Genomic DNA, 9,571 nt, shown 5'->3' on the forward strand with positions numbered 1-9,571 from the left:
CCACAGATTTTAAATTTCACTTTGGTGAAGTTTCCCTTCTGTATGTAACAGAGTTGATGCAATCCACCGTAAAAGTGACAAAAACAGACAGTTATTTAATTGCAGTGATTCATTTTACCTATACTGTATGTAGAAAATGTTGCATTGATTTACATACAGAAGAGAAGGGAAGCTTCACCAAAGTGGAACATAAATCTGTGGATCTGTGTTTGATTACTCTGCCTGGCTTTCTCAAGGACCAGGATGTGACACAAAAATCTGAATTATGGAACTGAAAGTGAAAGTAGTCAAACTGAATTTTTAATAAACCAAAATACAGTTTCAAAGCAAATTAATTCAGATACAAAACTTTAAATTCAGTTTCAATTTAGTGAAATTTATTTTCAAACCAATGCATTCAGATTCAATCTGAGTAATTCAGATTCAGTTCCTGCTGACACAAGATTGATCCCGTAGTTTCCTTCCTTAAAGGACCTCTAAGCTGCTGTAAAAGCTTCGACTGACCCTGTCAGCAGAAATCTGCATCGTCTACCAGCACTTCAGCCACAACCAGAGGAGAAATGTGACGATAAGGAGAGAGAGCGGGAGCACGTGTAAATAAACCCAACTAAAGGATTTTCTCTTGACCTCTGAGAGTTTATTTTCTCGTGTTTGTCGCCCGTGTTTTGATGGTTACCCTCCGCGGCGGCGGCTCCTCGACGATCCGATTGGCCACGAGGTCCTGCAGCTGCAGCGCTCCGCCGCCGATGAAGCAGAAGGCCGGACACACGGGGGCGGAGCAGTCCACGTGCCCCTCCCACAGAACCCGCAGGGAGTGGGCGTCGTAGAAGGTGACCCGCCCCTTGTCGCAGTCCAGGCACACCCCCAGCCGGGGAGGGAGGGGCGCGGTGGGGGGGTGAGGCCCGCCCCGCTGGCTGTGGCTGTCGCTGTGGCTCGGGGTGAGGGCGTGTCCTTTGGGGAGGAGGATCTTCCCCGTGCCCACCGTCAGGAAGCAGAAAGGAGGGGAGTCCTGGCTGTCCTCGGCCCCGCTGTCATGACCGCTGTCTGGATCACAGCTGGGGGGACGGAGACGAGACGACAACAAGAAGAACAAATAAAGCTGTGAGTTCTAATATACTGATCGTTTATTGATAATACAGTATTATCTTAACATCAATATACAATTTATAAATTAATTTGATTAAAATGTAAAGAATGTTATTCACAAGGTTTAACATGTTCCATCATTTCTAAAAATAAGATGCTCTTATTTTGAAAGTCTGCCACGACAGAAGGCAGATCATATGCTAGGCTTTTAATTTCATACAGGAAATGGTCTTATGAAAATACAAATGGAGATTACCAAACTGCGGTCCGTCACGTTAGCATTAGCTGCTCCCGTCAGCTCACTCTGAAGCCCCGCCCACCACTCCCCCTCCCTCCCTTTTTTCAATTTACATGACTGACTGAGCAGGAAATGTAAATGAGGAGGTGTTAAAAACAGAGCTGTTAATAAAAGAACGAAGAATAAAACTGGACGGGAAAAATTATAGGAGAAAATAAATCAGTGTAAGATAAATAAATAAATAAATTAATGCAAGCAAGATAAAAAAGTAACAGTAAATAAAATAAAAATAAATAACTATAAAATGTGATGGTAAAATAAAAAATGTAATAAATAAATACAGAATAGGGAAATTATAGACAAAATAAATAATGAAATCAAAAAGTAAAATTAATAAAAAAATATATGATTGAAATAAAAAGTAAAATGAAGTAATTGTGATAATGTTAAATTAATAAGGTTGAAAATGATATAATATTAATTTGTATTGCAATGTATAGTCAAATAAATTAATTACGCTCTTTTTTGTTGATGTTTTTATGCAATAATTGCCACATTATTACTTAATTACTAATTTATCAAGCCGTTTAATTATTTCTACATGCATTTCCAGTTATGGCAGCTCTAGTCCTCCATATAATTTCACTTCATTTTTAGAAAAAAAAACGACTCAAGTTTTTGTGAATGATGACACACTGTAGTGGCCAACACCGTGCTCCAACAAAACAAGAACCTCTCCATTTGTAATCCTCCAAACAGGAAGTATGATCACAAATAAATCATCAAGTATAAGTATGACAGCTGCTTCTTATGTGTATTTGTTTATGAAAATGCTTTGAACAGATGTTACTTTAAAGACAATTATTTTTGAGTGTACGGTTTAGTTTTGTTACCGAGGGCTGGTCACATCCTGAGGAAGATGGAACCACTCCTGTAACTTCGCCTCCTGCCCGACCCCGACCTGTGAACGAGACGAACAAAAACACAAACTAAAGACAACAAATCAGAACAACCGAGTCACACAAATTCAACGTGTCTCTTACCTTCACCAAGTAAGAGCCGGGCTCCACGGAGCACGCCCAGTAGTGTCTGCCGTGAGAGACGGCCAGGTCGGCCACCAGCAGGTCAGAGGTCAGGTGGCACGAGGTCAGCGCTCGGTCCGCCGCCTGCAGGAGGGACAGACCGGGAACGCTGCGGGCGTAGGTCTGACCTCTGCCCAACGCCAAACGGTCCGAGTGCAGACCCCAGCGAGAGTCCAAGGAGAAACTCAAAACTGTGCCGACAGAAAACAGGCCGAGCGGGAGAAAAAAGCCGAGACGTTAGCTAAATTATTCAGAAAGAACAAGAAATTAACTGCTAGAGTTTAAACAGAAGGAAACAAGAACGGTGTGATGATGGAGAGAAATTATGTTTTCTCTAGAAATACAGTTAACTGTGCTGCTGAAATCTGCAGAAAAACCTGAAAATAAAAGAAGCAGAACAAAAGCTAAAAGGAAGCACAAAGCTAGCTAAAAACTAAATGCAACAAAAGTCTAGTTAAAACAAGCTAGCTGGAAGCAAAAAGTAGCTAAATGTTAGCTAAAAGCTGCATTATGTTAGGTAAAATCTAAAGAAGCAAACAGTAACTAAAAGATAAAGGTAGCATAACCAAAGATTGCTAAGTGTTAGCTAAAAACAGCAAACGATTGGTTTAAAGCTAAAAGAAGCAAAACACTGGCTAAAAAGAGAAAAGCTAAAGTAGCAAAAGTAAGCAACTAATTATAAGATAAGATAAGATAAGATAAGATAAGATAAGATAAGATAAGATAAGATAAGATAAGATAAGATAAGATAAGATAAGATAAGATAAGATAAGATAAGATAAGATAAGATAAGATAAGATAGATTTTTATTGTCATTGTACAGAACACAATGAAATTCCAGTTCAGACCAGCCTTTCAGCAGAAGACAGAACATAACAAACATGGGAGAACAGGTGCTCTGGGTCATACAGCCACAGATCCTGCACAGAGCAAGGATCATCTTCATGAAGACATCATGAGGAGGTGCTACCCTTAACAGAAAAACTAAAAACCACACAAGGATAGATGAGGGAAAAAAACAAAACATCATATTATATCCACTAAATGTGACACACTGGTGTTTATTTTAAAAAACCTCTGCATAGAGCACATTTATTAGCCAGAGGAGTAAGTTTAGTGGTGTGTGTATCTGAAGTCATGAGTGTTGTATGCACTATCTACATGCTAAAACTTAAAAGTACTAGCTAAACGTAGCAAAAGAAGCTAAAAACTTGTATAAAGTCTTGACATACAGTTTAATGAAATAACGACAACAAACCATCTTAAATGCACCAAAAGCCAGCTGAAAGCTAAAAAAACAAAAATCTTGCTAAAGGCTATAAGTAGCAAAAACCTAGCTAAAAACTAAAACTAGCTTAAAAAGACAAAAATACTGCAAGCTAATGCAGATTTTATAAATAAAATATATTTAAAAGGAAGTAAATTTATTTCTATATTTGAATAAAGTATAAAAGTTACAATATGAACGAGCTGAACATTTGAATACATGAATGGCTAAAAAACACAAAGTATGCAGATGTCAGTAAACTGCGAACAGCGTACCAAAACATTAAAACAGGAAATAAAAAGTGTAAACGCTGACTCAGCATTCACTTAATAATAAAAACAAAGTCGCAAATAATGAAGCAATTTATAAGAAATAGGTTAAAGGAAATGTTGAAAAAAGTGATTTTACGTAAAAAAAATAGACAAAAAAAGACAAATGTTTCCCCAATTTTCCATCAGGCTAAATAAAACCTGGAAATAACTTCAAACATTTTGTGACGGTGCAGAGAGACAGACCTGCAGCGACAGACAGAAGCACAGATGATATGACTGGGATGATGACGCAGGAGTGCAGAGTTAAAACAGAAGTCTGTGCAGAAACTGAGAAACAAAAAGTGGGAATGGAGGAAATAAAGAGAAAAAAACAAGATTAGTCAATTACATGAAAAATGACAGCAGTGGGAACTAGTTCAGAGTCCTCGAGGCAAATTTATCTGCCTCGAATCTTCATAAAAATACACACTGTTATAATCAGCGCACTTTCGTCCGGCTGGAATGTTATTTGTGTTACACAATGCTACGATGTTAGCGCTACCGCTAATGGTTACACTGTCGACGCGTGTATGCTTGCTAAGTGCTATACTTTTATTTAGCTTTAGAAGAATACGAAGAGTGCCGAAACGAAGTGCCCAGAAAATGACAAATTATAAAAATCATGGGAACATTTAAAACTAAACAGAAAAGATGACATCACTGCACATCTGCGATGTTTCTGCACCAGAACACAAACACTGCTGCATGTAGCGAACACATCCAGAGGTAACAACAGGTGTTTGTTTACGTTCACTTTGTTACCTTAATCTGTGATAATCTGTCAGATTACTGATGTACAAGGAGGAGGTGTATTTAAACTAACGTTATTTGTGCTGACTAATCATGGTGACCTGGCAGGCTTTTATTAAACAGTGTGCAAGTTGTGTGATTAAAAACAAGACTTACTGTAAGTTTGTCAGATAAAAATAAAAACACAACAACAGATCGACAGCTTGAGCTGAAACATGTTTATTTGTTGACATGTTTTTATCTTAATTTAAATGAGATACTTGGAGTAAATATTTCAAGTTTAAAAGTATTTATAGAAGATAGTTGGATTTCTTTAATTATTTTCTGCTGTTTATAACTTTAGCCTTCATTATCCTGTCATATTTGTTTATAAATAAGCAGCCAAGACTAAACCTTTAAATGGGACCCTGCACCAACCTAATAAAAGCCTTAAAAATACATGAATTTTTTGTTACAATTAACAATTGCAACACCCAAATGTTTATATTATCCATTTTACTTATTCAACTACTAACCAGAAAAAAAAGACTTTCAGTATTCTAATCCAGAACAATAAATTTACAGCATTTAGATTTTTCTGTGATGTTAAAAATGATTCAGTGACAGATTGTTTTTAATTAATGCCTCCTCAAACCTCACATATATAAATACAAACAAGTGGAGCTTCAAATGTACGAATTAATACAACTGGTGTCATTTTACTTTGACTGCAGCAGGGTCATCAGCAGGTGTAGATTACCCCTTCATAATATGAAATAATTATATTTCTCATAAAATAAGCTGATGTAATTACTGCAGAATATAACAAATTTTTATATCTGATTACTCGATTAATCGATTACTAAAATGTTGGTTAGCTGCAGGCCGAGTAAGGAGTGTTTGAAAGGAGCAACAGTCGCTCAGATGTGTGCACCGCAGTAAAACAACCGACAGCGTCTCACCTGGTGCAGGCGGAGTGTGGAGGTAAATCTCCTCGCTGTACTCCCCGAAGCCCGCCTTGTTGCAGCCCCTCACCCTGAGGACGTACACGCTGTCCATCTGCAGCCGCTCGATCACCGCGCTGGTCCCCTTCACCTCGTTCAGACGCTGCCACGGCGTGGAGGAGCCGGGGGAGCCGGCGCCGCCCCACGCCGCTCCGGCTCCTCCGGCCCGCCGCTGGTACTCCACGGAGAAGTGCCAGGCCGGAGCCGAGTCCTGAGGCAGGCGCCAGCACAGAAACAGCTGGTCGTAAGCCAGGGTTTTCTGAGTGTCCACGACCGGAGCCAGAGGAGCTGCAGGGAGAGAAGAAACAGATCCAGATCAGGCTGATCGTTTGTGTAACGTTGCATCAAACAGGACAAACAAGCTCCACCTTGTATGAACTGCAGGCCGTTGATGAGCTTGATTTCTTTGGACGCATCCAGGTGAAAGTGTCTGAAGGAGGTTTCAGCAGCGAAGGAGAAACACTGGAGGTTGTCTATAGCTTTAACCAGCCTGCAGAGACAAGCAGCGTCGAAAAGGAAAAGGATTTTATTTATAACAACTTTGAATGACAACATTTTAAACAGCAGTTATTCATAATCTGTAGGGACAACTCTCAGCTACTATCAACACAGATGTTAGCTCAATATCTGCAACAATGGCTGCGTTTTGGATAGTTTTGTGTTTTCTAAGATTAGTCAGTTTCAGTGGCCATCTTGAATGAGGTTGACTCCAAAAATTAATGAGTTGTAGAAGCTCATCTAATGATGACTTTCTGAAAGTTTTATTAAAATCTGTCAAGGGGTTCTGGAGATATTTTGCTAACAGACAGGCAAGGTTGACTCTTTCAGTAAACACCAGTGTTTTGAACAAAAACAACCTGTTAGCTCTTGGTATAGTTTGCAGAGGTTAATTATTTATGGCGGCCATCTTGAATCAGGCTGAATCAAAGTATTAAAAAGCTTTATCAAAGTTTTATCTAATTATTATTTTCAAAATGTTTCATTAACATCTGCCCAGTGGAGATATTTTACCAACAGACAAACAACATGAACATACAGTGAAACAGGAAATGAAACTCCACCTCCGTTGTTCTCGTTAACCCTGTCGTTGATTTAAGACGTACCTGCTGTGTGTGAGCCTGGCCGCCTGAACGAAGCAGGGGGCGTCGGCCTCTTTGAGCAGCTCCTGGGTGTACGCCATCAGACCCGCCTGCTCCAGCAGAGCCCGCTTCTCCTGGACCTGAGCGGACAGGGTCTCCTCTCTCCTGCTCCTGGACCCCTCCAGGGCCGAGGCCAGAGCCCCCTGGCGCTCGGCCACGGTGGCTCCCAGCTCTCTGATGCACTGAGCGAGCTGCTGCAGAGCCACGGCGCTGTTCGCCTGCAGGGAAACACAGAGAGCACGAACCCCACACGTCTGAAACAAACTCCTGAGCAAACATTATCGCTTTTTAAAACCTAAACAGAAATTAGTTTGTAAGAACTTATATAAAAACATCTTTTTAGTCATTCATTAAAGTGGGTTATTTATGGTTTTATTTTGTAAAATACTAAAAACGACTCTCATCCATCTCTAACTGTATTTAAGCATGAATAATATGAACGCTGAGTCAGCATTCACATTATTTTTCCTGCTTTTTCTCTTGTTTAAACAGTTTTTTCGGTCCTGATTAAAGATGAACACTGTGATAGTTTACCTCTTTATTCTGGATATCAAGCAGATCGGCTTATTTAGGAAATGACTTTAATATTGTTATAACTTTTATAATATTCAAAATATTCCACTTCATTTATAAAGATTTCTCTATAAAAATGCATTAAGATCTTTTCCATCGTTAAAAACAAACAAAAAAACCAACTACGTTTTCTTTAGCTTCTACTTCTGCTTGCTCTAATTCTGTCTTCTTAAGCCATTTTCATTTTTTAGCTAGCCTTTGGCTTGTATTAGCTTTTAAACTAATGTTCTACAGCTTTTACCTAGCCTAGCATTTTGCTATTCTTGGATTTCAGCTATCATTTAGCTACTATTAGTTGTTTTTAGGCTTTTAGTTAGACTTTATTACTTTTCGCTAGCCTTTTGCTACATTTAGCTAGCTTTTTGCTAAATTTTGCTTTTAGCTAGCCTTTTTCTGTACTCCTCTAAGTTTTTGCTACTTTTAGTTTTCAGCTATGCTTTGGCTGCTTTAACATTTAACTAATGTTTTACTACTTTTAGTTAGCATTTTGCTACTTATAGATTTCAGCTTTCATTCAGCTACTTTTAGTTTTTAACTGTACTTTTGCTACTTTTAGTTGCTGTTCAGCTACTTTAGGCTTTTGGCTAGCCTTTTGCTACTTTTAGTTGATGTTTTTAGCCACATTTAGTTTTTAGATACATTTTATTCTAGCTATGTTTTTGCTATTTTTAGTTTTACTCTATGCTTTGGCTGCTTTTAGCATTTAACTAATGTTTTACTACTTTTAGTTAGCTTTTTGCTACTTGTAAATTTCAGCTATCATTCAGCTACTTTTAGTTTTTAACTACCATTTTGCTACTAGTTGCTGTTCAGCTACATTAGGCTTTTAACTAGCAGTTTGCTACATTTAGTTGACTTTTTACTAAATTTAGCTTTTAGCTAGCCTTTTTCTGCACTCATAAATGCTTTTGCTACTTTTAGTTTTCAGCTATGCTTTGGCTGCTTTTAGCATTTAATTAATGTTTTAATACTTTTAGTTAGCATTTTGCTATTTATACATTTCAGCTTTCATTCAGCTACTTTTAGTTTTTAACTATCCTTTTGCTACTTTTAGTTGCTGTTCAGCTACTTTTAGTTGCCATTCTGCTACTTTAGGCTTTTGGCTAGCCTTTTGCTACTCAAAGTAGGCTTATTTAGCTACATTTAGCTTTTAGATACATTTTATTCTAGCTATGTTTTTGCTATTTTTAGTTTTCAGCTATGCTTTGGCTGCTTTTAGCATCTAACTAATGTTTTACTACTTTTAGTTAGCATTTTGCTTCTTATAAATTTCAGATTTCGTTCAGCTACTTTTAGTTTTTAACTACACTTTTGTTACTAGTTGCTGTTCAGCTACTTTAGGCTTTTAACTAGCAGTTTGCTTCTTTTAGTTGGCCTTTTGCTACATTTAGCTTTTAGCTGGCTATACTTTTCCTATTTAGTTTTCAGCTAAGATTTTGCTGCTTTTAGCATTTAACTGTTTTAATACTCTTAGATAGCCATGTACTTCTCTTCGCTAACTAATGTCCAACAAGTTTTACCTGGAATTTTGCTACTTGTGGATTTCAGCTTTCATTTTGCTACTTTTAGTTTTTAACTAATATTTTGCTACTTTTAGTTTTTAACTAATATTTTGCTACTTTTAGTTGCTGTTGTGCGACGTTAGCTTACTAACTTTTTCCTAGACTTTTATTTTTACTTAGCTGTTTACTACTTTCTTATTAACATTAATGTAACTGTGACATAAAAATTTTGCAATAAACTTGGATGTATTTTTGGAAAGATAACACTGATAACATGTTGCAAAATAAATTTCACGCCGCTGAGATGAACGGTGGTTGAGATATTTGCATGTGAAGAAACAGGAAATGATGTCAGAGGGGAATGTCTGCATGTAAACAGAGCGTTACAACACAGACTGTAGAGAAGAATCTGATGTTTCTTTAGATTATTTTGAGTCTATCAAAGAGAGACGAAGAAGAGCTAAAGTTCAAATAATAATGTTTTAACAAACAAAGACCAGAGAGTTTATTACCTCCGCCAAGGGCCAGGTAATGTTTTCGGTCGCGTCTGTCTGTCTGTCTGTCTGTCTGTCTGTCTGTCTGTCTGTCTGTCTGTCTGTCTGTCTGTCTGTCTGTCTGTCTGTCTGTCTGTCTGTCTGTC

At 38.0% G+C, this 9,571-nt stretch overlaps 1 protein-coding gene across 1 annotated transcript in view; it reads right to left on the reverse strand.

The window, feature by feature from the left end:
* Nucleotides 1-384: 384 nt before the first annotated feature.
* trim46a (tripartite motif containing 46a) overlaps nt 385-9,571 on the reverse strand; it is a gene marked incomplete in the record, with an annotated part of 13,828 nt that continues 4,641 nt past the window's right edge. The window contains 7 exon segments of the mRNA XM_014027097.1: nt 385-1,055; nt 2,218-2,285; nt 2,368-2,597; nt 4,189-4,272; nt 5,676-6,005; nt 6,086-6,207; nt 6,821-7,074. Of these exon segments, the coding sequence (XP_013882551.1) occupies nt 638-1,055; nt 2,218-2,285; nt 2,368-2,597; nt 4,189-4,272; nt 5,676-6,005; nt 6,086-6,207; nt 6,821-7,074 (1,506 nt within the window).

This window comes from Austrofundulus limnaeus, unplaced genomic scaffold (genome assembly GCF_001266775.1).
Source record: "Austrofundulus limnaeus strain Quisiro unplaced genomic scaffold, Austrofundulus_limnaeus-1.0 Scaffold615, whole genome shotgun sequence".
Lineage (NCBI taxonomy): Eukaryota > Metazoa > Chordata > Actinopteri > Cyprinodontiformes > Rivulidae > Austrofundulus > Austrofundulus limnaeus.